The sequence below is a fragment of the Urocitellus parryii genome, chromosome 16 (genome assembly GCF_045843805.1).
Source record: "Urocitellus parryii isolate mUroPar1 chromosome 16, mUroPar1.hap1, whole genome shotgun sequence".
NCBI classification, from domain to species: domain Eukaryota; kingdom Metazoa; phylum Chordata; class Mammalia; order Rodentia; family Sciuridae; genus Urocitellus; species Urocitellus parryii.
The window spans coordinates 3,867,369-3,895,133 of NC_135546.1; the positions used below are offsets into that span (position 1 = coordinate 3,867,369).

General features: G+C 48.4%; 1 protein-coding gene across 1 annotated transcript in view; it reads left to right on the forward strand.

The window, feature by feature from the left end:
- Gxylt2 (glucoside xylosyltransferase 2) overlaps positions 1–22,192 on the forward strand; it is a 61,571-nt gene extending 39,379 nt beyond the window's left edge. Inside the window, exons 4-7 of the mRNA XM_026392684.2 lie at positions 8,770–9,021; positions 10,191–10,314; positions 18,112–18,284; positions 21,844–22,192. Of these exons, the coding sequence (XP_026248469.1) occupies positions 8,770–9,021; positions 10,191–10,314; positions 18,112–18,284; positions 21,844–22,026 (732 nt within the window). The 3' untranslated portion in view covers positions 22,027–22,192. The remainder of the gene's footprint in view (positions 1–8,769; positions 9,022–10,190; positions 10,315–18,111; positions 18,285–21,843) is intronic.
- The last annotated feature ends 5,573 nt before the right edge of the window (positions 22,193–27,765 follow it).

Below are 27,765 nucleotides of genomic sequence, written 5' to 3' on the forward strand. Positions count from 1 at the left end.
GCTTTAACATAACCATTATCATCTCAATGGCTTGCTGGCGTCACCTCTCAACCAAAAATGCCCTGCATCATTCCTACTTGGCTGTGGCTCTCAGCATCTACACTATCTAATTTTAAATCTGGCTTTGACACCACTGTGTCACCTAGGGGACTGAGTCCTGGGCGCCACTTGTGCAGAGTCCCAGGGCCAGTCCACCAGGAATCCCCGTGGCTTCCGTCTACCGCTGGGATTCGGGATGGGACCCCTCCTGGGTCCCTGGGTCCTTACCACCCAGGCCACGCCATCGTCACCTCTCACCCGGATGACTGAGAGCGCGTCCTCAGAGGTCTCCCTGCCTCTGTGCTCCCCAGAGGTCCGTTCTGGACAGCGCGAGGCCGCCCTCAGTTCAGAGCCACAGCAGCTCACAGCCCGCTCGGACTCCAGGTTCGCACGGCCACCAGGGCACAGGGTGCTCTCAGCGACCCCCGCCCCCGCCCCACCTCTCAGTCCTCATCTCTGGCCTTCCTGCTGCTCCTGGGGTCCAGCCACAGGCCCAGGGCTGTTCTGGGAGCTCAGGTGGCCACCGCCTGCTGGGCCAGCCTTGGAGCAGCCTGCTGTTTAAAGCGGCAGACCCCTGCCTGGGACCCCTGCCGTTTCCCCACACGCTGGGCCTGCTACTGTGCAGCCAGTGGGTTCATCCAGTATGATCTTGGACTCCCTCCTGAGGCAGAGATATCTGCCTGACTCACTGATGGTCACAGCTGGCTCCTAAGGGACCCTCCCTGAATGTGTATTGCATGGAACAAACCGAGGACACAGCAGGTGTCTGTGGCCCGGCCAGGAGATCTTTCTCTAGTAGGACGCAGGCTAAAGGAAGATAGAGATGCAGATATCTTTGTGAACTCTCAGTTTCAGAAAACATGTTGGCAACCAGTTCAAATTTTAAAATGGGCTAGATAGGCCAATAGGAGTTAAAATAATCTCACCTGGGGCTCCTCCTTTGCCACTTTTAGGTTGAACTGGCTTTGCCTCTCATTTTAGTCTGTTTTCTATTGCTATGATAGATACCACAGACTGAGTAATTTATAAGGAAAAAAGGTTTATTTTGGCCCCCAGATCTGGAGGTGGAGACATCCAAAAGCAAGGTGCAGGTTCTGGTGAGAGCCTTGTTATTGCGAGGCGGCCAGTTCTTTCTGCACAGGAGGAGATAAGCCCACCTGAGAAAATTAAAGTCTGAAGTGATTACTGAAGAACTAAAACAAAGTCAGAATTAGTTTTAAGGGAGCACTTCATAGCTTCTTCCAGTCCTGGTAGGAGCTTAGAACAGAACAGTTAAAAATGGCTCCAGTTGTTTATTGAGGGGTACATCAAAGGCAGGGATAGGTTTCAGTGAGTGGAGTCTTGCTTCCTGATGTCTTGCAGTCGACAGGTTGATTGGCATCTTGGAAAGTCACACCCGTCTCTGGAGTCTGTGTGGCTGCAGCAGGTCACCCCATCTCCAGTGCCGTGTGGCACCTGCAGAGCTGAACAGAGCTCACATGATTCTTGTGATTCTGGGCGGCCTTAACCAGCAGGATTGCCACTGGAAGTTCCCAGACACAAGATTTTCCTGTTCAGGGGCTACGATGCCGGTTTGGTCCAGGCCCAGTCCACGGATGACTCTCCACGCCTCCTGCTGCCTCAGCATATGGCAGACAAGCGACAGGTCAGAATGTGCAGAAGAGGCAGGCTGCAAGGGTGGGCTCGACACTTCATGACCTGCTCTCTCAAGAAAGCCACTGATCTGTCCATATGACCTGCTCATCTGCCGAAGGTCCCCCCACCTCTGCACACTCACCTCAGGGACCAGATTCCAACCTGAGTTTTGCAGGGGACAAGCCACATCTGAAGCACAGCACCCCTTAACTGAGCACCTATAGGAGTTTCAGAAGCTGAGGCCTTGGGTTGTTAAGTCTTCGTCCCTTGGTTCTGGTCTGCAGAGTGCCGCTCCAAAATCCAACCTTAGCCGAAGGGACTGGAATGTTCTAGAGACTGTTTCTCAGCTTCTGCCCACGTGGATCTGTTCTGGGGCCTGTGTGGCTGCCTCCAGGAGAGCCAGAGTGTTCTTCAGGTGACCCTCAGTGCTCCGTGCGTGTTGGCCATGGTGCCTGAGCCCAGCCCAGGCCACCATGGCAAGGTCAGCGGGAGACTCCCTAACAGGAATGATCGGGCCAGGACCCTAGTGAGCAGCCCTCCAGAGCATGGCCATCGCTGTGCTGGTGAGGATGAGGGCTAGCAGACCCGTCACAGGGCTGGGGACACCTCTGTGGCTTCTCTTCTGAGGAGGGAGTTTTACATTATCCAGTTTACAAATGCATGTATTTGGGGGCTGAGTAACTAAATTTAGTGCTTATATTTTGGGTAATTTTTATTGACTTAGCAATTATCTTTTTAGTTGCTTTATTTTTATGTTCAGGTATATCTGAAATATATCAAGACATAGGAGGACTTTCAACGTGACATATAAAACCTCTAGAGCAACCGAAATAGTCCACCGTGGGTGGCTGGAGGACTCGTGGTTGACCCACACAGTGGAACACTGCCCAGACATAAACGTGACACATGAACTTGCTATCACAGAAATGGGAAGCTTCCTACGTGTGGTGTTCTGCTTACCATAAAGCAAGCAGCCTGGTGACACTGTGCATGCTGAGTCACACTTGTGCCCCCAAAAAGAGATGCACATGCAGAGCTGTTTATTCTGACATGCACGAAACGTGTTGGGAACGATGTCCAATAACACTGGCTGCTTCTTAGGGGAGACCTGACAGCTGAGAGCCCAGGAAGAATAACTCATCAATGAACTTGATTTCAGGTATTTTCATTTTTGAACCACATGGAAATTTACTGTTAAGAAGAAAAAGAAATGCCACAGTATATTCAGATCTTCCCATATCCGTACATAGAGATTCATTTGTTATTTTTATATCTGTACAGTGTCCCATTGTGCAGATTGACCATAATTTATTCACCCACCCACCGTCGACGATTCAGGTTGCTCTCAAGTTTTTATATGACAGGGTCACAATGAAAAGCCTCCTTGTCTTAATGCATTTCAGATACACCTGAGTGTAAAATTTCCCTGAAGAAAATCCCATGGTAGCATTGCTCATAATAAAAAAGGAAGCAATTCATATGTAAAATAATAAGATGTTGGGTAAATAAAAATTTTACCTGCCAGGAATGGTGGTGTACCCCGATAATCCCAGAGACTTGGGAGGCTGAAACAAGAAATCAGTGGTTCGAGGCCAGCCTCAGCAACTTAGCAAAGCCATAGCAACTTAGCAAGACCCTGTCTCAAAATTTAAAAAGTTTAAAAAAGGGCTGGGGGTGTAGCTTAGTGGTAGAATGCCCCTGTGTCCAAAACAAAATGAAACAAAAACCTGTTCTAAATTGTTCTGATTTCCTTCATTTCTGATGCAGACGGATAGGTTTTTCCCTCCTGAGTAAATGCCTCGCCTGTGACCTTGTTACCTCATGTCATAATACCCCATGCTTCCCATCTTTTAAGTTTTCCTGTTCCGGACTTTCTTTTTTTTTTTATTTTTATTTATTGTTGGTCGTTCAAAACATTACATAGTTCTTAATACATCATATTTCACAGTTTGATTCAGGTGGGTTATGAACTCCCAATTTTACCCCGTATACAGATTGCTGAATCACATCAGTTACCCTTCCATTGATTGACATATTGCCTTTCTCGTGTCTGATGTATTCTGCTGTCTGTCCTATTCTCTACTATCCCCCCTCCCCTCCCCTCCCCTCCCCTCCCCTTTTCTCTCTCTACCCCTTCTACTGTAAATCATTACTTCCATTTGTATTATCTTGTCTTACCCCTCCTTTCCTCTTATATGACATTTTGTATAACCCTGAGGATCGCCTTCCATTTCCATGCAATTTCCCTTCCCACTCCCTTTCCCACCCACCTTTCATCCCTGTTTAATGTACATCTTCTTCTCAAGCTCTTTGTCCCTACCCTGTCCTTGTTTACTCCCCTTATATCAAAGGAGTCATTTGGTATTTGTTTTTTAAAGATTGACTAGCTTCACTTAGCATAATCTGCTCTAATGCCATCCATTTCCCTCCAAATTCTATGATTTTGTCATTTTTTTACTGCAGAATAATACTCCATTGTGTATAAATGCCACATTTTTTTTATCCACTCATCTATTGAAGGGCATCTAGGCTGATTCCACAATCTTGCTATGGTGAATTGTGCTGCTATGAACATCGATGTAGCAGTGTCCCTGTAGCATGCTCTTTTTAGGTCTTTTGGGAATAGACCGAGAAGGGGAATAGCTGGGTCAAATGGTGGTTCCATTCCCAGCTTTCCAAGAAATCTCCATACTGCTTTCCAAATTGGCTGCACAAATTTGCAGTCCCACCAGCAATGAACAAGAGTGCCCTTTTCCCCGCATCCTCTCCAGCACTTATTGTTGTCTGACTTCCTAATGGCTGCCAATCTTACTGGAGTGAGATGGTATCTTAGGGTAGTTTTGATTTGCATTTCTCTGACTACTAGTGATGGTGAGCATTTTTTTCATGTACTTATTGATTGATTTATGTCCTCCTCTGAGAAGTGTCTGTTCAGGTCCTTGGCCCATTTATTGATTGGGTTATTTGTTATCTTATTGTCTAATTTTTTGAGTTCTTTGTATATTCTGGTTATTAGGGCTCTATCTGAAGTGTGTGGAGTAAAGATTTGTTCCCAGGATGTAGGCTCCCTGTTTATCTCTCTTATTGTTTCTTTTGCTGAGAAAAAACTTTTTAGTTTGAGTAAGTCCCATTTGTTGATTCTAGTTGTTAACTCTTGCTCTATGGGTGTCCTATTGAGGAATTTGGAGCCTGATCCCACAGTATGTAGATCATAACCAACTTTTTCTTCTATCAGATGCCGTGTCTCTGATTTAATATCAAGCTCCTTGATGCATTTTGAGTTAACTTTTGTGGATGGCGAGAGATAGGGATTCAGATTCATTTTGATGCAAATGGATTTCCAGTTTTCCCAGCACCATTTGTTGAAGATGCTATCCTTCCTCCATTGCATGCTTTTAGCCCCTTTATCAAATATAAGATAGTTGTAGTTTTGTGGATTGGTTACTGTATCCTCTATTCTGTACCATGTTCCGGACTTTCTTCACGGTTCATTTTCTTCCCTTTTTTTTGGATGGGAGGTGGTAATCTCATTTATTCTATTGGAGGAAGTATTAACAGTAACAACCACCTGAGACCAAAGAGTGCTTCTCACTCTTGAGATGGCCAAAGTTCCCTGAATGTGTCTGCTTTCCTAATTAAGTCTCTGACTATGCCTTGGGTGAGGGGGCAAGTGAATATTAAAATAATCGAGTCAGTGAGCTTGAGCTTGTTGTGTATATTTCTGCACAGCCCTTGATTGATTAAAGTATTAGTATTATATGCTTTTATTCAGGCCTTACTAGGTAATTGGCCTTAAGGAGAAATTTATACTGTCTCACTAGGGTTAAAATAGCTTTCTCTTCTCTTCTAATTCTTTAGTTCAGAACTAGCTTTTTTTTTTTTTTTTTTTAATATCATGAGTTCTCTTGTTCCCTTAAACACGTTCTGGAAAATGACTTCATTTTGCTATAACCTGTGGGAAATGGAGTTTGTGGGGCTTTTTCTTTTCTAAAATCCAGCAGTCATTGAAATTATTTGATACATGAACTGGACAGAACACTTTTCTGTGCTTAAATTTCCTTCCCAGTGAAGGGGAGAAAATGCAATCCTCCCCCACCCCCACACACCCCTGCTCATAGTGTGTAGTTGGGGCAGATACCTGTGACAAATGACAGCTGCCCGGAGAAGCAGCAGCAGGTTTAGAACCCGTGCAGCTCCACGACTTGGGAGGAAAGTAGCTCAAGGCTCAGGCCTAGGTGTCTGCCTCATCTAGCACACCCCATAAAGAGCAGTGAAATTCAGAGATGTGCCATGGGCAGGGCAGTACATGGGAGACATCTAGGGAGCAAAGTCCACCCTCAGATCCCGTGCACTTTGAGCTGGTAAGGGGGGTGAAACACAATTCTCATCCACATCTTTTTTTGGTGGGGGCAGGTAGCAGGGACTGAACCACTTAACCACTGAGCTACATCCCAGCCCTTTTTATTTTTTATTTTGAGACAAGGTCTTACCAAGTTGCTGAAGCTACCCATGAACTTGTGATCCTCCTGCCTCAGCCTCCGGAGTCTCCGGGGTTATATGCATGCCCCACTACATCCTCTCTTTAGGCAGAAAAAGGAGGGGAAAGATAGAAAGACCAGTTCTTTTTGTAAATCTCTGTCCTGTTTCTCGGCACACCAGCTGAGAGGGGAGGGGAGGGTGCAGAGAGTTCCCTGTGCCTTGGTTGTCTTCAGCCCAACAATTCTTCATGTCTCTGGAAGGCACATTTTGGATCCTTCACCTTCGAAATAAGGTGGACAGGAGACTGAGCCCTTAGGTATGCAAGACATCATAATTGCTTTTATATATGGTATGTAATTATCATATATTATACATAATTATATGAATAAATAACATGTACTTATGGTTGGGCATGAAGCTCAGTGATAGAGCACTTGCCAACATGCATGAGATCCCTGGTTTGTCCCCAGTACCACAAAAAGAAAATATAAGTTATTTATTAATACTTTCATAGATAATTTGCCCTTTCTCCACAGTACTCTGGAATTATAACTAAAAAAAAAAAAGTCAGCAAGGATTTTACCTTTCCATGGAAAAACAAGAAAAAAAATAAGAGAATGTGGCAGATTTTTTAAAAGATATGTGTATTCAATTTACAGAATTTATCCTATATCTGAATGGATCTTCAAATTGTTAAGATAGCTATTAAGATAATTTTCATTTATAAAATGTGGATGATCATTATTTTCAGTATCATTTGTAAAATTCATTTCTTTAATTGATGAAAGATAAATCCAGTGGCTAATCATGTAGACTTTGAAATTACTCAAGTCTGAAATTCCTATGATACCTGTATCATACAATTTTCAATATTGGAAATCCCAATGAAGTATTATCTTGGTCTGCTTAGCTTGCCATAATAAGATATAGCAGACTGGCCAGGAGCAGTATTCCGTAATCCCAGCGACTCACGACGCTAAGGCAGGAGGATCCTAAATTGGAGACCAGCCCGGGAAACTTAGCAAGACCCTGTCTCAAAGTGACATAGAAAGGGCTGGCCACAGAGCTGTGTGGTAGAGTGCTTGCCTAGCATGCGTGAGGCCCCGGGGTTTAATCCTCAGTACCTCCCCCACCAGACTGGGTGATTTGACATCAGAAATTTATTTCTCTACCGTTCTGGAGGCAGAGAGTCTGAGATTAAAGCGCCAGAAGTGTTGGGTTGGGGAGAGGATTATCCCAGCTCACAGATGGCTACCTCACCTTTTGTCCTTATTTGGTAGAGAGACGCAGGTTCTCTGTTGCATGTTCTCATAAGGATGCCAGTACCATCACCGCAGCCCCAACCTGGTGACTGGGCTAAAATTCATGACTGTCTGAAGCCCCATCGCCAAATGCCGCCACGTTTGAGGTCAGGGCCTCAGCATGTGAATCCGGGGGTAACACAAGCATTGAGTTTGCAACATTGTGTGTTATGGGGTTAGGATGAAGTGAGGCCCAGGATCCTAGAAGATTCAGTTCCTTCTGGGGTTAAACTACTCCTAGGTTTGGGGGACAAAAAGGGCAAATGCCCGGTCACTGACTAAGACTTTGAAGTCTGGAACCTCAGGGGGAATCTCTGGAAACCAAGCAATCGGCTCACAAGAACACACCCAGGGAGGCTGACTTGAACTACCTGCAACAATCTCATCATCAAACTCTGGGTCATGAGCAGAGAAGGGCTTTTACATGTCAAGTGGATGAAAATGGATACTCAAAGAATACTTTGCAACATCTAAAGATGATATAAAATTCAAGTCTCAGTATCCCCAGGTAAGGTTTATTGGAACACAGCCACTCACGTTCCTCGACATGTGGTCAGTGTTGCCCACCTGCTCCAGCGGCAGACTTGAGACTAAAATGCTTACTGTCTGGCCTTTACAGGAAAAAGTTTGCCAGGCCCTAATCTACCAACAAAGCTGGCCAATGACTTCTTTTGCCTATTCCTAAGTCCAAATCCTAGCTAAAAATGTATTTTAAAAGGTGCAGCGCCGCATCCATCAACATAGAAGAAATGGAGCCAGAGACAGACCTGTATAAAAACTTGCAGAAACTGGTTTATGGATTGTCCACTTCAAGTTTTCTAATGCCTGGGGCTGGGGTTGAGGCTCAGCGGTAGAGCGCTCGCCTAGCACGTGCAAGGCCCTGGGTTTGATCCTCAGCACCACATAGAAATAAGTAAGTGAAATAAAGGTATTGTGTCCAACTACAACTAAAGAAAAAAAGTTTTCCAATGTTTGACTGTTCCAGGGAAAAATTGAGAAAGACTGCTGGCCTTCCTGAGGAGCGGAAGTTCACAAGAGAGCCTCAGGAAGCTGCTCAGGTTTCCAACCCTTGGGACGTTCAGCCCTTATCAGATACCATCTGAGGTCCTAGAACTGGGCCAATCTAGATCAAGAATCACCTTAAGCCTCCTCCTTGATGGACACTTATCCCTCTTGTCAAAAGAGAAGGGAGGACAGGAGCTAAGCTTGGTGCCTTTTCTCAAATTCAGCACTTTGCAGTGAACATTGGTGACACTCTTCTTATCAGGCCACTTCCTTTATGATGGTTTTTGTTTTGTCCCCCTTCCACCCAAAGGTGATTTTAAAGGATGTGGACTCGCTTCTCTACGTGGACACTGACGTCCTCTTCCTGAGACCTGTCGATGACATCTGGAAGCTTCTGCGGCAGTTCAACTCCACCCAGCTCGCAGCCATGGCCCCAGAGCACGAAATCCCCAAGATCGGCTGGTATAGCCGCTTTGCTCGCCACCCTTTCTATGGCTCTGCGGGAGTTAATTCAGGGGTCATGCTGATGAATTTAACTCGGATAAGAAGTACCCAGTTCAAGGTAAGAGTGAGTGCTTTGGAATTTCTTTTACAGATCGGGAGTTGTCCATCGTGACATCCTGGGTCATCCATACGCTGATTCAGGGAATGTGGCAGGTGGCCTGCAGGTCCGGATGGACGTCCCTAGAGGAAAGGGTTTAATCTGGAAAGTTATAGGGTATTTGTTTATTTGGGGAAAGCCCAGATGGCTATGGAATGTGTCGCTTTTACAGTCCCCGCCCAGGGGTATCCTGTGGCATTTCTGAACTCTGTGCGTGACCAAGGCTTCCAAAGCTATGCAAAAAAAAAAATTGGGGGATCACTCTAGCCACATGTTGATATGAGTATGCAGAGAGAGTGATACAGGGGTGTTTGTGGTTTCATATTTTATCCTAGGAAAGAGCTGGAAAGCACCTAAATAATATCAGAAAAAAGAACCAGTAAAAGCAATTATCCTCATATTAAAAAGAAAGTTAATTATGGCTGGCGTAGAGCTCAGCGGTGGTGGGGGGGGCCCTGGCCTAGACTGCACAAGGCTCTGTGACTGGTCCCCGGCCCTGAAAAACATTTAAAAAGGATAGGTTAGTGTATAAGTGAGACTAATAAGATCTCCAAAAAGAACCAAGTGAGAAAAACCTACATGTAGCAAGCATACCATGGCACTGTCGTGTGCTCATGTTGATGGCTTAGAAGTTTCCAGAACACCTAGACTGTTAAGTGTTCATTGTGGATGCTTCTGGGGAAACTGGGAATGAGATTTGGAGGAGGATAGTGAAAGAAATATTCTTACTTTTTGAATTTTTATCTCTATATACTAATTGAATATTTAATGTGTTACATTTAAGAGTCAATAATTGTTGAAGTTAAGATACCACAATTTTGCTATCTGTGCTTTGCTTCTGTACTTCAGAGGCAAGAAATAAGCCTAAGAAATAGGTTCAGTGTCAGGCACGGGTTTCAGAATAGAAGCGGCAGGTCCACCGTCCAGCTCCAGGTCAGTCGGCATCCGTGTGTCCACCAGGAAGCCTACACCCTGCGGCCCTGATTTTGCTTTGTCCCGGGCCCGAGGCTAGCAGCAGCCCTCTTTGCTTTGTCCTGGGAGGGAAAGAAAAGCAGTCCCCTCCCCTGCTTCTCAGTGGACATGGTCCCCTGGCTCCGCCTCAGCTGCTCTGATGGTGTCCTCTCTTCCAGAACAGCATGACTCGGACGGGCCTGGCCTGGGAGGACATGCTGTACCCGCTGTACCAGGCGTACAGGGACGCCATCACGTGGGGGGACCAGGACCTGTTAAACATCATCTTTTACTTCAACCCAGGTAGGTCCTCCTTCACAAAGGTCGTGTCGGGGGGAGGATGCCCACCTGGCTCCACAGAGACACCCCGGGTCCGGCTGCTGTTGACTGGGCCCGAGTGGGGCAGAGGGGCTGTGTCCCCTGCTCCTGCCCTTCCATCTGCCCCCTGGGTGTCCGGTGGAAGGGGAACCTCAGCTCCAGCACAAAAGAGCAGATGTTGAGGTCTCCAGCATGGGCCTCCGTTTTGAGGGACTGTCTTTGCGACTCTGCGTCACCACTCTTCCAAGAAGTCCTTCAGATACGATGCACAGGTTGAAATGGCTACAAGTACGTGACATAAACTCACTGCCCACCTTCCTCTACTGAGGCATCCAAAGGGGCCTCACGGTTGCCTTCCCAGAAACCCTCATAGCCTATTGCAGACTATTTGAGGACGAGATTGGTGAGTAAATGCTCTTCAAAGGCCATCGTAAGGAACTTCGCAGTTAGACATGAGTCCCCTGTCTTTAATGGTCACCGAACCAGCTGAGTTTAATGGCTTCCCTACTCGTACCTAGATCCCCTGAGTAAAAATATCATAAAGTGATTTTGAAGCTGGTTCCGAATCCTGGTTCCAGGCAGGTGAAGTAAGTCACCAAGTTTTAGATCCCCACTAGGTGCACTGCCTGTTCCTTGTTGGCCGACTTTGATCTTGTTTCACACTCCACCCCGGAGCCTCTAACCGGAATCCAGCAATGTCCCTCCCACTGTCCGTTTCCCTCCAATTACATGGTCTGTGAGCACCGAGTGTGACGTGTCACCTTTACCCCTAGGAAGGAGAGAGGGAGGCAGCGTGGGCTGTGACTCTGGAAATACACATTCATGTGATGGCCGCTTGGGTTGCTGTGGATGAAGCAGCCACATAACCCCATGGTCCACCTGGAGTGCCATTGTTATTAGCGTCTCCTCTAGCCAGTAACTCTGCATTTTAAAATGTGTTTGAAACTCATGAGGTAAAAATGTTTTAGAACTCTTGCTATAATTAGATAGTAAAAGGCTGTGGGGATGTAATTGCAATGATGGGTAATAAACTGGCTCAAGAGGAGTCCCCCGAAGCCCTTGGGGCCCTGCAGGTGGCTCCTCCCACAGGACCCCTGGGGAGGGCGGCTCCTTCCAGGGAGGAAGACTGAGCTCACCTCCTGACAGGGGTGTTTGAGTCAGACCAGAGTTCTGTGGAGTCTGAAAATCTGACATGAGCCCAAAGAGAACGCTCTAGAAAGAGATACGGAGCCGAGTGCACGGAGGCAGGCTAAGCGAGGGGGAGACTCAGTAAGTCTGGGGGCTCTCACGACAGGTGGGTCAGGCCACACAGGCTCCATGGGGATGGCTGCAGGAAGGCCTGGTGGGCTCTGCCGTCTTGGCCTCTCCCCCTGCCTGTCTGGCTGCTTGCTGTCTCCCGACACCTTGGTTTGCCCAAGGCCCATTTTGGTGGCCAGGTCAGCATGATCATAGGAGTCCACTGGCTAAAATGATGGCTTTCTTATGTTCCAATTCAAGACAGACAGACAGACACTGACCTCGCCTGGCTCTGAAGACCCCCCTCAGTCCAGTCAATAGGACCAGCCATGCAGCCATGTGACATTTCCCTCTCAAGGTGACCACTTAGATCTGCTTCTTCTTCTGGGGCCATTTCTAGAAAAGTGGGCTGTGGGCAGGGAAGAAAATGACCCCAACCAGGTACAGATGACCAGGCGGAGCACCCGCCAGAGGGGCAGCAGGAGAGCTCTGCCAAAGGGGGCAGAAGGGCGGGCACCCTGTGACCGTCACAGGCTGACGTGAGCTGAGTGCACGACCCGAGGGAGGCAGGAGGGACAGCTCTCCCCAGTGTTCTTATTTAAGCCTGGCTCCCTCCTGCCAGGATCCATGTGCAGTCCCCAGAAGCAGCCAGCATCGGGTGGCAGTGAGGGCCGCACTCTGGGGCTGACACCGCCGAGGGCTTCACGGCAGGACCCTTCAGGGAAACCCAGCGTGGGGCGTCTGGGAAGTTCCCGAGCCCTGAGACAGCACGAGAGAAGAGTGGGAGGTGCCAGGTCTGTGACAAGGGGTGGTGTCCACTTTGTGTCCTTCCTGGTGAGAGGCTCAGCACCTTCAGGGAAGTTGGTCTTCAGAGTTGGGGTTGAATTAATGGAAGTGAGAGAAAGGAGGGGAGGGGCAGGGCCAATGGAGGGAAAGAGGCCGCAGCCGGGATCAGGAGAGAAGCAGGAGGAAGGACAGCCAGCGTGTGTCGGATGAGGCACAAGCTCCACTTCATTCATTCATCCAGGGTTATTTTTTGAGAACCTACTGGGCGCCCGCACAGGGTAGGTGCTGGGATGTAGCATCAGAGAGTAGAAGCGCAGGTCCTGCTGTCATGGAACTTGCCTGTTACTGGGAGAAGAAGACTCCCAAAGAGTCCCCTGTCCTTCGGAACCACTGACGGTTTGATGGTGACATGAGGGAACAAATGAGGCGCTCAGGACAGGCCACTGGGCTGGAAGCGGGAGGGCCCCCTAGATTGCATAATAAGAAACGTCTTCTTGGAAGAATGATCGGCCCTTTTCTGGAACAAGGTGTGTTCTAGAAGAAAAGAGGAGACTGGGAGAGCCGAGTTCCAGGAAGGGGCTTCACAAAAATGAACGCTGGGACAGGGCAACCAGCAGCCTGGCCTGTTGGCATGTGGCTCTCAGTGACCATGTTGCCATGAGGTAGAGGGGGTCGGCTGTGAACAGAAAGGAATGTGAGGAGCAGCCGACCCACAGGGCTTGGCCCTGGCTGAGCCCTGGAGCCCATGTGGGCCTGGGAGCCCCAGGGTCTCACGCGCACAGAAGTTCTCGAGCTTCTTCACATAAAACTGAGAGATACAAGACCAAGGGCTCAAGATAGGTTGGCTTTGAAAGGACTTTGGTGTGTGACAGAGGTTGGCGCTTTTGGGGATCTGGGATTTTAAAGTCATGCGTGGTCTTATTCCTTCAGCAGTGAGTAAGTCCACCTGAGCTGTCTGTTCTAAACATCAGACCGTGACAGCCCTGAGAACCAGGCCTACAATAGACCCATTTCAGAGCAGGTTATTGATCCTGTGCTAAGTAACTACCCTAGTGCGCTCCGGGGTTGGCTACCTGATCTGCAGGGGTCCCGCCCTCAGCCCTCTCCATGACACTGCCTTAGCCCCTCTGTCTTTCCATCCCCGACAAAATGGGGATCTCACAGTGTAACCCCTGCAAGGTGGAGCTGTGAATAAAGGACACATCTGTCACCCTTAACTGCCACAGTGGATTTCCCTCTGCTTCTAGTGACTTGAGGGGAATTTCTCTTCCGCTACTGCATGCAGTCCTCGTGCCCTGCCCTCTCTGGGGCTCCTCCTAACCAGTCGGGCCGTCTCCTGTGAGCTTAACTCTGGAGCCCAAGAGCAAAACAGCAGCCAAGGCTGGTTCACCTGCACTGCTCAGTCCCAGCCCAGATGGCCGGAGCTGCCCTCCTTCCTGCCGACATCAACGCCACCTCCACTGGATGAGCTTCCTCATCTCTTCTGCTTCACAAACTAGAATGGAAGTTAATTACTTGCATTCTTACATAGGCTTCTATGTTTTGAATATTATAGGCCAGAGCAAAATTACTTTTTTCAAAGTAATTTTTATTGGTACATAAAAATTACCAATGACGTCATAGTTGTACCTTCAGGTAACATGATCTCATCAATGTCATGCCCTGCTTGCTCTAGTCTACTGATCCTATTTTTAATTGGTATTTAATTAGCATTATAATTTTATTTATATATATTCATATATGAATTATAATTATATATAAAGGCTGCATTCATTGTGGTTCATTTGTACATAGATATAGCAAAATTTGGTAGATTTTACCCCAACTATGTAACAAGAAGGGTTTTATGCAAAGCACGAAGTGGCCCCTGGTGCAAGTCCTTCCCAGGCCTTCCCCTCTCCCTCCTCTCTGTCCCTTCTTGGGCTCTATCTGTCTCCCTTCTGTTCCCCGAGAAGTCTTTCTTTATCCTTTCTCTCTGCCTGCCTCTATAGCTTCCATGTCTGTAGCAAAACGTTCATCAACCCTTGACTTCCTGGGTCTGGCTTATTTCCCTTAGCATGATGTTGTCCAGTTCCATTCATTTGCTGGCAAATGTCATAGTTTCATTCTTCTTTGTGGCTGAGTAAAACTCCGCTGTGTATCTATCCCACATTTTCCTCATCTGTTCTTCTGTTGACGGACATCTGGGCTGGTTCCACTTGGTGTTGGGAATGGCACAGGGCCATGTATTCCTGAGACAACTTTTTTCCTTTTGCCTGCTCCATTTGAAGAGCTCACCTTTGCCCCAGGAAAACTAAGATCATTTGTCTTTTCTAAAACACAGTCTGAGCTGGGTGTGGTGGCGCACACCTGTAGTCCCAGCTACCTGGGAGGCTAAGGAGGAGGATTGCAAGTTTGAGGTGAGACTCAGCAACTTAGCAAAACCCTGTCTCAAAAGGCCTGGAGATGCAGCTCAGTGGTAGCACACTTGCCTAGCATCTGTGAGTCCCTGGGTTCAATGGCCAGTACTGCAAATATACACACACTCACTGATTTCCAAGCATTTTCCCTCCATCTTGTCCTCCTCGACTGTTCTTCCAAGTCTCTGTTGTTGGCTGTGAGAATTCCATCCTCACCTCACCTCCTGGGGAAGAGCTCTCCCTCCAGGACTACTGAATGCACCGTTCATCTCGCTCCTACTGTGCACCGTCTCCAAGACCATAAAGCCCTAGGGGCAGAAGCAGCCCCTTATCACTCACTGACATGGGTTCCCCTCAGCAGAGCACGGAGCGAAGCTGGCGTGGACTGTGCGCTCAGTGTGTTTTGCGTTGTTCTGGGAGATTCTGCAGGGTGTGAAGATGTGAATCAAATTCTGTCTGGAATCCTGTTTCCTATTTGAGATCCGACAGCTGAGGTTCTTAGCTGGTCTTTATGAGATTTATAAATCCCTGAACTTGTAAGCAAATGTTCTTTATGAGCCTATATATGTTCCCAGTTGTATTTTTCCAAAGTCAGGGTCTACAGCTTTCATTAGACTCTCAGACAGATCTGCGACCTATAAAATATTAAGAAAGACTGGCCACCTGCATGTCCAGGAGCAGTTGGAATAAGTATTTATCACAGGTAGACTCTGTTCAGAAGTAGTCCACTCTCGTTCAGTTGAAGTTCTCTGGTTTCCCCTTCTAGTAACCTAACGCCCACCACCTCACGGTGACGCTGACGGTGGTGACAGGTAGTGTCGCTGCTTGTGTTCTGCTTCTTAGTGCCAGCCCCTATTCCCAGCATGCGTTTAACACCCTCCACCTCCCATCAGGTGGTGTCTGTGCTTCTCCCCACTTTACAGATGATGAAACTGAAGCATGGAAAGGCCATGTGGCATGTTTGGATTGACTCCACCAGTGGTGGAGTCCTGTGTTCCAACCCTGCAGAGGTTGAGCTCAGAGCCGGTTCCCAGCTGCTCTGCTGCCAGGTCACAGCCCACGAGGGGGGGGGGGTGGATTCAGGCCTTGACTGAGGCCAAGTGTCTCTTAACACCAGGGTTAGAGAGCCAGCAGGGGGTAGAAGCCAATTTGAACCAACATCTGTCCGATTCCCAAGCCGTGGCCATTTCTACTTCCTGCCACGCAGTGCCCCTTACTGGGTCCAGGCCTCTACTGAGGCCACTGTGGGAGAGAGGTGTCCTTGTGCACGAGGTCCTAGGCGCTTGCCAGAAGCGAAAGCCTCACCAGTGCTAAGCCCCCAGAAGGCAGGGCTGGACTTGCCCAGGATCTGCTTTGTCCCCAGCTCGCACAGCGGGCACTCAGCAGATGTTGATCCAGTCAGTGGATTGGTAAAAGCAGAGATGGGTTCTAGACCAATCTGTGAAGCTGGGAACCTTAGCAGGTTCGATTCAAATGCCCACGCAGGTGTCCTGTGTGGCTGATGTGAACCACTGGGTCACGGAGGAAGTCACTGGGCACCGCTGGGCTTCTCGTCCCTCCGTCCTCACATCCACCCTTGCGGTAAACACAGAAAGGCCCCACAGGGGACAGAGCTGTGGGTTCAGAGCTAGGGATTGTGACTTGACGGTGGCCACCCCACTCATGGACTGTGAACCTGCAGTGTGGGGTAAGGGGGAACAAGCAAGGGGAATGGGGTGCTCCGGGGAGAAGAGAGCCGGTGCTGTGTGCCGTGAGGCGTTTGGGAGGGTCCTGATGCCTCTGGCCCGTCAAACACCAAGCTGCAGAAATACACATGGTCTGCGAGGCGGGGCGGGGGGGGGGGTGGACGGGGGGGGGGGTGCTGGTCCTTGGTTCTCTGGTGTCCATACTGGAGCCTTCTGTAAGTAATCTGTTTTTGGGGGGTGGGTCCTGGGGATTGAACTCAGGGGCACTCCACCACTGAGCCACCTCCCAGCCCTATTTTGTATTTTATTTAGAGACAGGGTCTCCCTGAGTTGCTTAGGGCCTTGCTAAGTTGCTAAGGCTGACTTTGACCCTCCTGCCGCAGCCTCCCAAGCCACTGGGATGACAAGTGTGCACCACCGTGCCTCTTAAAGGTGGTCCTCTCCGTGAGGAGGGAGGCCATCGGCCCAGGAAAAAGCACGTCCACCAGGGCTGATGGGCTGTAGCCCTTCCTTGGGCTCACAGGGCCCTCCTCACCCTCAGTGATGCCTTTGCAGAGAGCTGTGATCTGATCCTACTGCTCAGGCCTCAGCCTGAAAGGCCTCAGGCCTGGGAGCCAGCAGCTCAGGCTCAGGAACTTACTGCCATTCGCATAATAACTGCAGTCAGCAAGGGGGAGTCTTCCGTGTCCAGTAGGATTAGAGTGGCAGTCTCAGTGTCACTGTAGGACATGACAGCATCCCTGTCCCCTATAGGATGCTTAGAGCACCCCAGTAGATGCCAGTAGCAGCCTCCCTGTACCTAATGGTGGCAAGACCAGGTTGGGGAAGAGTCTTCCAAGGTGAACCAGCATGCTTCAGAGATGCACACACAGAGCACTGTGCACACGCTCGTCCTGGGGGAGGGCTTCATCTAAAGAGGAATCCCGGCTTCCATCGCGAGTGGGTCTGTCCATTTCACAAAATCTTTCCTAGGAGTTGGTTCTAGGCCTGGGAATGGAGCTCAGGGGAAGAGCACCTGCTGAGTAAGCATGCGGCCCTGGGTTCGAACCCCAGCACCACCCCCAGAAATGAGTTGATCAAGCTGCCAACAGTACTGAGTACTGCTGTGTGCTTGACCCTCTGCTAAACATTTTCCATGTATTTAAAAAATTCAATTGTCAAAATCACAGGGATAAACTGCTGGGCACGGTGACTCATGCCTGTAATCCCAGCAGCTCAGGAGGCTGAGACAGGAGGATCTCGAGTTCAAAGCCAGCCTCAGCAAAATCAAGGCACTAAGCAACTCAGTGAGACCCTGACTCTAAATAAAATACAGAATAGGGCTGGGGAGGTGGCTCAGTGGTCGAGAGCCCCTGAGTTCAATCCCTGGTACAAAGAAAAACAAAAATCAGAGGGAGACCCTGCTATTTCCACTCTGCAGATGCGGAGTTCAAGGACATGGGTGACTGGGACTTGGGCCAGGCTGTCTGGTGCCCTGATTTGACTTCCATTGTTTTGGATGAAACTCTCATGCTTGTTAGTGGGTGTAACTTCAGTTCATGATCTCAGGATGTTGTCAGGTTTGCTGAAATTTGGTCTGAGTCGCAGTCGCCCTCGTTCCTGTTGGAATGGCGCAGCCATTGGGGACGCCCGCTGGCGGGCGGGCCTGAGCGGGTGGCTTGCCCCTGTCTCCGCAGAGCGCCTCTACCTGTTCCCCTGCCAGTGGAACTACCGGCCGGATCACTGCATGTACGGGAGCAACTGCCGAGAGGCTGAGCGCGAGGGCGTGTCGGTCCTGCACGGCAACCGGGGCGTCTACCACGACGACAAGCAGCCCACCTTCAAGGCGCTCTACGAGGCCATGCGGGACGTAAGTGGCACTGCTGAGCCCGCGTGCACTGCCGCGTGGGGCGCTGTGGTCGCCAGGCCCTTCGCAGTGCAGATATTCCCAGAGCCTGGGGTTTCACCAGTTCCCCACCCCCCAGCCACCACATCACCAAATCCCCTTGTCCCCAGGACCATAACTGCGTCTGCTCCTGACCTGATATTTCCACATAAGTCTCTCATCGTTTCTGACTTAAATCCACTTTGGGAGGAAATCTCACATCCAAAGAGAACTCCTGTGCCGTTTGCCCTGGGAGGGGTCCCAGGATAAGGTAAAGACGACCCAGGAGAAGTAAGATGGCACCACGCGGTTCCAGTCAATGTCTCCTGTCTACCAGCTCCAAGCCCTGGGGCAGTCGGGAGTCCAGGGGACAGTTAGGACAAAGAGCTGAAGGGAGGCAGCAGCAGGCCGGTGTTCACCCACCTGCAACAGTGCGAGAGGGCTTGTCGTTTCCCACCAAAGGGCCCAGGGCCAGGGTCAGGGGGTGCCACTGAGGTGGCAGGAGCCTTCCCACTGCCAGGGAGCCCCAGACAGAGGCTTTTACATCTCGTGGACCCACGAGCCAGGGATGGAGGGAGAAAAGGAGAAGCAGGACAGAGTGGAAAGGCACGGAGCCAACGTGGAGAGAAGTGGCAGAGCCACCGCCCCTGGTAAGGTGGCCTCCAGGGGTTGAGTGTTTGCATGGATGGCCCAGGGCGGAGGCCTGACCGCTGCAGAGCCAAAGCTCACACCTGTGATCCCTGCTGCTCAGGAGGCTGAGGAAGGAGGATCACAAGTTGGAGGCCAGCCTAGGCAACTTAGCAAGATCATTAGCAAGACCCTGTTTCAAAGTAAAAGTGGTACAATCCTCAGTACCTTAAAAAAAAAAGTCACCTGTGCTGCTGTGGCACCAAAGCAGCCAGACAGTGAACAGGTGAATGGCTGTCCCCACGTCCTGATGAGATCATTCAGTAGTGCTGAAATTTGAACCTCATATGGTTTCCTCCTGAATCACCAGTCTCAGGCCTGAGCCACCTGGCTGGCACAGAGATGACCACTTGTGAGAGAGACTGCGAGTCCACAAACTATAGTCTCTCTAGTCCCCCTTCCCGAAGCCTGCCCACCCTAACAGGCCTCATAGAGACTTCTTCCTAAGGGCCCAGGATTTCACAAACAGGCTTGGCAGGGGTGCGGCAGGACGTGGGGACACACCGTGTGTATGTGAGAGGGCATTTTACCCGACACCACCGGAGAACTCCAAGGGCAGCCCCAGGCCTGGCCTCTCGCGCAGCCGGAGCTCTGCGCACACGTGGGCCGATGCCACCGCTCTCCTGCATTCCCCGGGCCTGGCTTCCAAGGGCCAGGAGACTCAGCTACATCAAACCTCTGTTCTAACTCAGGGGTGTTTTCACGTGTAGTTATTCAAACACTGAGTCCAGGGCCGGGCGCAGTGGCCTTGCTAAGCAGGCAGCTCGCAGCCAGGACCTCTCGGCTCTCTCTTGCCCATCAGCCCTGGCCTGGGCCAGGAAGTTGTGCTCCTTGGGTTACAGCTCATCTCGTCTGTTTTCTCAGGGGTCAGAGAGAGGCCAGAGAATCTAGTTTCATAAATAATTCCACCAACTCACTCCGTGACACTCCTCAGTTGGGCCTAAAAAGACAATTTTCACTGAGGCCTTTGAATCCAGAAAACCCCCAATGGCAGTGTGAGTGCACCCGGCCAGACTCTGTCCTAACAGAGTCCTCCCTCCCACCAGCCATGGTGCTGTGCCTGTGATCGGGGTCACAGCCTGGCCATGGGCCTGGACACATAGGCTCCAGTTCCTATTCTGTCACTTTCCAGTGGCTAATCCTTAACTGTGCTTTCAGCCTACGGGCCTCAGAATCCTTGTCTGTGCAGTGGAGATCATTATGCTGATTAGCCACCTCAGGAGAAGGTCATGAGAACCCAGCAAGACGACTGCTTTCAGCTTTTAGGACACCACCTGACAACTGTCAGCAATAGGGCAGACTCTTCCACTAGCAGGGACCTCAGCCAATCCTAGGACTTGGTCACATGGAGACCTTGGTGATGGGAACCCAGAGGAGGTCCTGCTAAGCAGAAGGACCAGGGCTGAGTCCCCAGGCAGGAAGGAATTCCATGTGCCCAAAGGACTGGGAGGAGGCCACATGTCCAGAATGGGAGGGGTGGGGGATAAGACAGAGGGTCCCAGGTCACCCTGGGCCTCTAAGACCAGGGAGGAGTTGGACTTCTTATTGCAATGGGAAGCCCTGCCAGAGGGTGGGGGGCTCTGATTTAGGGCTTGGAAGCACCCCTGAGGCAGCCTGGTGGAAGGGTGCGGGAGCGGAAGACAAAGGCCCCCTGTACCTGGGCTGCATCACTCAGGGAGGGTCTGCAGCAAGGGCTCGCAGGAGGGACGCAGAGGGAGGGCCTTGCTCTGGCTGACTGTCAAGCTGGTGCTTCAGGACTTGCTGAGGGGTGGGCCGAGGGGCGCCGGGAAGAGGAGTCCAGGAGGACTCCAGGTCCACCTGCTGTTCCGCTGGTTGGGGACACGGTGATGGACAGGGGCCGATTCATGCCCACCTCAAGGGTGCAGCAGTGGCATAGACCATGCCACTGAAGAACAGAGTGACCCAGCCCTGACCTGGGCCCATGCACTCCTGTTCTGTGTCAGTCATCACCTCCTTCCGGGAAGGAACTGCATTCTGATAAACATGCTTGAGCAACATTTCTGATGAACTTGAAGGGCACTGAGACTTGTTCTGGGAAACCGAAGCCCACACACGAGGCTGTCGGGCAAGAGTATCCTGCCCTTTAACCGTTCTTTTCTTCCATCTCTCCTCTTTTCACATGAAATGTTCTTGCTAAGAATGAAGCTTTGTCTGGGTCTGCTAGCGGCCTTTTCCCTTTCAACAAGAGTGGGGTGAATTTTGACATATGCCCGTGACTAAGTAGTCTGTACGATTTCTTTTGGAAAATACTGCTCATGGACACATCCCGTAGGAAAACAGGAGCGTTCAAATCCAGGACAAAAAAACAAACCCTCAGACGTGAAATACGAATTATTACAGTAAAGTGGATGGCCGTGAATTACACCAGTCCTTGCTGGACCCTGGACTTTCTGAGGTCATCATACACATACCCTGAAGCTGGTTAAGATTGCTTCAAAGGCAAAAAATAAGACTTCAGTAGGTAAGGCACAGTGGATTTCGAGCACCTGCTTGAGTTCTGCCCCTCCTCAGCGTGAACAGTGTGTGTAAAGGGTTCTGTCCTAAGACACAGGCATTGTCTTCAGGTTCTAGGAGCTTTAAGGACCCAGTAAATCATATATGTATATTTTTAAGAGATGGAGACTTGCAGTCCACAAGGTTCAATGATTGCTTGGGGTTGCACAGTAGACCAGATTTGAATCTAGGTCCTGCAGTTCCTTTCTCTAAGCCTATGAATACACAAACCTGGACCCTGGCGCTGACAGTCCGTCCCTGGGTCGGTTTTAGTCAGCATGATTTGTATTTTAAATGGCATTTTAGTGACTAAAATAGACTTCTTTGTTTTATCATCTTTCAGTTTCCCTTTCAAGACAACCTCTTTCAGTCCATGTACTACCCTCTCCAGCTCAAGTTCCTGGAGACGGTGCACACTCTCTGTGGACGGATCCCACAAGTTTTCCTGAAGCAAATCGAGAAAACCATGAGGAGAGCTTACGAGAAGCACGTCATCATCCACGTGGGCCCTGACCACACGCACTGACCGTCTCCTCGAGTTCCGGGCCCTCAGGCTTCTGTGGCCAAGGAAGTGCCCAGATCTTTTCTGTGTGAATATCTTTAATGGTGCTTCATGACTGTTGAGTCTTAGAAGGCTTATTACATTTTGCTAAATTAGTTGCCCCCAAAAGGGAACATGCCTTTAATTTTTTCTAAAATCCTATTTATCTCTTTAAAAACAAAAACAAAAAGCCTACTACTGTGCAGGTAACAGTGTTCCAGCAGGTCCGGCTGGCTGTGGAAAGGAACTTTCCAGAGCCTTCCAATTCTCGGCTAGTGTGAGAGGCCTTTTCAGTGGCATCTAACGATCCCGAGCCTCCTTCTATGCAATTGGCACCCTCACCCCTGGTTATAAAAGTCATCCGTCGTTATGAGGCAAACAAATAGACTTTAGAGTATAGGTCAAGGGTCCAAAATCAAGATTAGGTTAGTCGTCCCACCAACCAGTGGAAAAGATGGTCACCATTTTAATGTACCTCCTTCCAGCCCTCCCACCACCCTACTTTTTTTAAACCTTTTTTTCTTATTTTCTACGTCTGATTTTCCATTATAACTCATATTTACAACAGGTAATCTCAGTAACAGTGGCCCCTATGCTGAGATTTTTATGTAGGAGACTAAAAAGTCAGACAAGATGATTATGTTTACAGCATTTTACTCGAATGTATCTGGAAGAAGCATTCGGATCTCAACTGACTGGGCAGTGTTCAAGGATGGAGCATCTATCTGAGGGTGTTTCTCAAGAAAACTGCTTACATTTGTGGAGGACTAAATCATGAGAAATGTCTATGCAACAGTAATTTCTGGAAGGAAATTCAGTAATTGCACGGACCCAGGAATCTCTTTAGCAAAGTGTGACTTTGTGTTTACTCAGAGACAAACGAACTGGGTGTCTTCAGCCATCAGTAGGCGTGGGCACCTCTCTCCTGGTCTTGGGAAGTGGTGGAAATCAATACCAACTTCAGATTTAATGGGATCAAAGCCAACAGTTCTAATTCCATTGGTAAGAAAATTTACCTCACTACCAGCCTCAGAAAGTCTGATTTTTTTTTTCCTCTTTTCCTCTGGGGTTACCCAGCTGTTCACCAAGAAACCCGGCAGGTCTTAGGACCAAGCTACAATACTGGAAATTCTATATTCTCTTCCCTACCGGAAACTGACTTTTCCCCTGTTGCTCCTACGTTGGTATTGACAGTGGGACATTTCGCATATTTCTTTATCACAAATGGCTTTTGCATAAATGACATCTTTAAAGTTTCCCACAGCCTCATGAACTTGGTGGGGACCTACATCATCTCCATTAGGTAAATAAGGAAATTATGATACAAAGAAATGAATGTACCAAATAAAATTGCTTTTCTATAAGTCACACAGGTCTGCGTAAGATGCATCCAATTTTACAGAAACATTTTTTGGAAATAAAAATATGGAGCCCCTTGCTTCGTAGACAGCAATCCACAAGAGAAAAATGGAAAGCATGATTTTTATTAATGTCAATATGGCATCCTGTGTATCAGAATCCTAGGACATCACGTCAGCAGAGTGTCTTCCCCTGAAAGAGATGAAAACCTCAGCATTCAAAGACATGAGCAGATTCCAGTCACTACTGGTGTATGTGCCACAACTGTGGTTGTCACAAGCTCAAGTCTGCAAGAGCAGGCAGGAACCCCTGCTCTCCTGGTGTCCAGTTGGATGGCCTGGTTTGTCCCTTGTTAAGGAAACTGCCACTGCGATGTGGAACTCTTATTCTGCTCTTTTGTCCCCTCATGCACCACCAGAAGTGACATCGTCCACTCTTTCATATCTCAGTGTTGGGCCTTCCGTCTGTGTCCTGGGCACCTCTCATACGTGGCCATCTTGGACTTGTCTTTGGATGAAGGAAAATGCACCTCACATTCCCAGATCTGCAGTGAAAGAGGCAGGATGTGAACATGAATCCGCGTGTTCAGATTGGCCAGTAAACCCACAGGTACTGCTCTGGATTGGTTGGTGGCTCCCAGACCTAAAGAAGTTCTTTCCCTCCTTTGGTGGTTCCAGAGACTTGGAGTCTGCGGTAGGACTTTGAGCAGAGCGACACCCCTTCTTTTATGAGAGCCAGGTGCGCTCACAACTCTCTGCTGTTGCTGTCCACTGAATACACAAGTAAGTACAGTGGCCAGCAGAGGCCAATGATAGAGCTCTAGAACATTCCAGAGTGATGAATGATGAACCTGCGACACCTTAGAACCTGGTACATTTGTCTGCTGTGAGATTCTGCCGGGGTCCGGCTGCAGCAAAATAACCGGGGGGTGACGAATAACTTGTGCACGTTGATACAGCAGGAATGGGAGCCGTTTATTGTAGGACAACAGAGCTATTTATACATTTTGCACAGCTTATCTTAATTAGCATAAACTAGATACATCAGTCAACCAATAAGGAATCTCCACACTTAATGGCTCACTTTTGTTACTTTTCAAACCACTCCCTCTGGCATTTTGCCAGGCACCATCCAGACTTGTTTACGAACTCTAACATTCCCCTGGCAAAATACCAGGTGTTATTTTTGACTTATTTAAAGACCTTAACAAGATTCCAGCGCTATCTCCTGAAATTTTAGGTGAGTTTGGTGGAAATTTGGGGGGGAAATTTGCTCTTCCAGGTCCTTTTGCCTAAAAGTGCTAACTGTTTTCTACAGCCAGGATATTACCATGAGGCGGGGTGTTCTCTGACTTTGGTAACTCCCAGGAAGTACCTTGGAAAAAAAATCTTTCAATATGAGAGCCACAAATTTTAAGTCAGTGGACGGACGTCTAAAACTTGCAATCTGTGGTCTGAAGTTTGCCAGAAGTTCTGTTAGAGCCCTGAAAACCTCGCGAATCCACAGGCGGCTCTCTCCTCTCTTCCTGCCTGTCCTTTCCCCTCCTGGCTCCTCCTCTCCTGCCCTCCCTCTTTTCTCACTTCTTTTATCTTCTGAGGTGTTGGGAACGGAACCCAGGCACTCTGTCACTGAGCCACACTCCCAGCCCTTTTTTTTTAATTATTATTTTATTTTGAGAAAGGGTCTCAGTAAATTTCTGAGGGCCTCAGTAAATTGCCGAGGCTGGCTTTGAACTTGAGGTCTCCCTGCCTCCGCTTCTCAACCCCCTGGGATTATAACCATGTGCCACCATGCCCCAGAAAAAAATCTAGATTCATGTCTAAATATTGCCTGATGTTCATATATAAAAGATAAATGCCGTGTGTTTGATAAACCAAAATGAAAATGATTTTAAGAAATCAGAAATGTGTTGCATGGAGAAATACACTGGGCTTCATGGGAGTCCACACTCTCAGATTTTCATTTAATAAAAGGGTAGGTAGTCTTTGTAGGGTGTCCTGTTCCCCTCCTGTTTCTTTCTTATTCTCTCTCAATCTTTGCTTTTCCCTCTCTGTTTATCGTGGAAGCATCTGAGTAGCACAAGAAGCTGGCCTTCAGCAGCTGAGCCACAGACTGGGGGTCCCTATGCAGGCAGAACTAAGTCACTCCTTAGACCCCACCTTTCATGACTGTTTCAGAAACGGGAGAAATCAGCGCAGCTCACACCCACCCTGCAGCTTTGCAAGGAGGAGCCGCCATCTGTGTGGTATGAACTGAAGAATCGCCACCAGTCCGTTCTCGGGTCCAGTCATCTCACAGTTGCGTGGCTGGCACTGAAAGCTGACGGGGTCTCCCTGGCTCGGAGACCAGCTTTGTCCTGGCTCTTGTTTTTCACAGGTCAGAACTGGAAACCTTCTCTTGAGTGTCCAAGAGGATGCACACACAGGCAGTCACGGGTGGCACTTTCTGCTCCATTGGGTTCACAGGTTGTGTTGTCTGTGACGAACTGTCCCGAGGCTCAGAGCTCCCAAGGAGACCCTGGATGCACTTCTTATGTCGGAAATGATTTTTTAAATAATTTTTGTTTGTGAAGAAACGAGCATACTCCAAAGAAAAGGAATTATTACAGCTAATAAAAAGGAATAGGAATATTATGATTTTATTACTGTCTTATTGTTTTAAATGCCATCTCCTGTTTTATCTCTGTTAAAAATTAAAAGCTTTAAATACATGGCTTTTGGTATTATTTTGGAACTGTGTGTTTTTTCCTTTAAAATATTTCAAGCTGAAAATTTTATAAGTTAAATAGTAATGTTTAGGTCTATCCTGCTAGTAAAGAAGTATTTAGCAATTTTTCTGTTTGTTTGTGTAAAAAACTGAGTTTGTCAACTGGGCATGGTGGTGCAAACCTATAATCCCAGTGGCTCAGGAGGCTGAGGCAGGAGGACCATGAGTTCAAAGCCAGCCTCAGCAAAAGTGAGGTGCTAAGCACCTCAGTGAGACCCTGTCTCTAAATAAAACACAAAACAGGGCTGGGGATGTGGCTCAGTGGTCGAGTGCCCCTGAGTTCAATCCCAGGCACAAAAAACAACCACAACAAAAAAACAACTGAGTGTAAATCAATTGTCATTCCCAGTAGAGACCAGGGTTCCTGAATGGGACAGCTCTTACCGATCTTGTTCTCAGCTCTATGCTTCACACATTTCTTATGAACCCCCCCCCCCCAAATATTGAATGGACAAATAAATGAAATGATTCAGCTTCATCCTGAACTTGGACCAATTCCTCTCAGATAAGCTTCCCAGCACATCATATTGATTTTGAACCTCAAAAACTACTGTTCCTGTAATGGTATGTTGCTGTAATGACGATAGTAACCCATCCTACAAAATCTCTTTTTTTTTTTTTTTTGTCTTTTTTGGAACTGGGGGTCGAACCCAGGGCTTTGCGAATGCAAGGCAGACGCTTTGCCACTGAGCTACATCCCAGCCCCAAAATCTCATTCATTGAAATTATATTGAAGCCCAGCACAATGTCGTACGCCTGTAATCCCAGCTCCTCAGGAGGCTGAGGCAGAAGGATCTCGAGTCGGAACTCAGCTTGGGCAATATAGCAAAATTATATAATATATATATAAAAGAAATTAAGCAATTATGTGTGTGTATATATATATATATATATATATATATATATATATATAGAGAGAGAGAGAGAGAGAGAGAGAGAGAAGCTTAATTTCTTGGAGACTCATTTACTTACCCATTAAATGGCATGGTTGGGTCAGATCATGTTAAAGTCCCTTTCTTCATAAATATCTCCTATTTCCACAGTGTTCTCTTTGTGGCTCTGTGGTAGACATTTGTGGGATTTGGGCTGCTGGAAACCACCCTACTCCTGGTTCCAATTTATGTAATAGTTGAAACTCTTTAAATTGTAAGTGGCAGCAAACACAACTCAATCAGTACAGATGAAGAGAGAGAGAGAAAGAGAGAGGGGAAGAACGTGTTGGCTCACGTAAATGAAAAGTCCCCAAATAGCTCTGGACCCAGAGGCTCCAATGATGCCAAGGGATATGTATCATTTTAACAATGCTTTTTTCATGAATATTTTATTGAAAACCACACATCCTTCTAGGATTCCAGCCATGAAATTTTCATGTCATTTGAATAGAATCGTTCCATCTTTGGAGAAATACATTGTCTCCAGGTCCAGATGAAAAATGGTACTGCCAGCCTGGGTCTCCAGGATAACTGTCCTCCTGGTGTTGTTTTGAAACAACTGTCACATATCTTTTCCCTCTCATCGAGAACCACCACTAACCAAATAGAGCCTCACCAGAAATGATTCTGCAATCTAATATAAATGGATGTTGGGAGGCATTGCCAT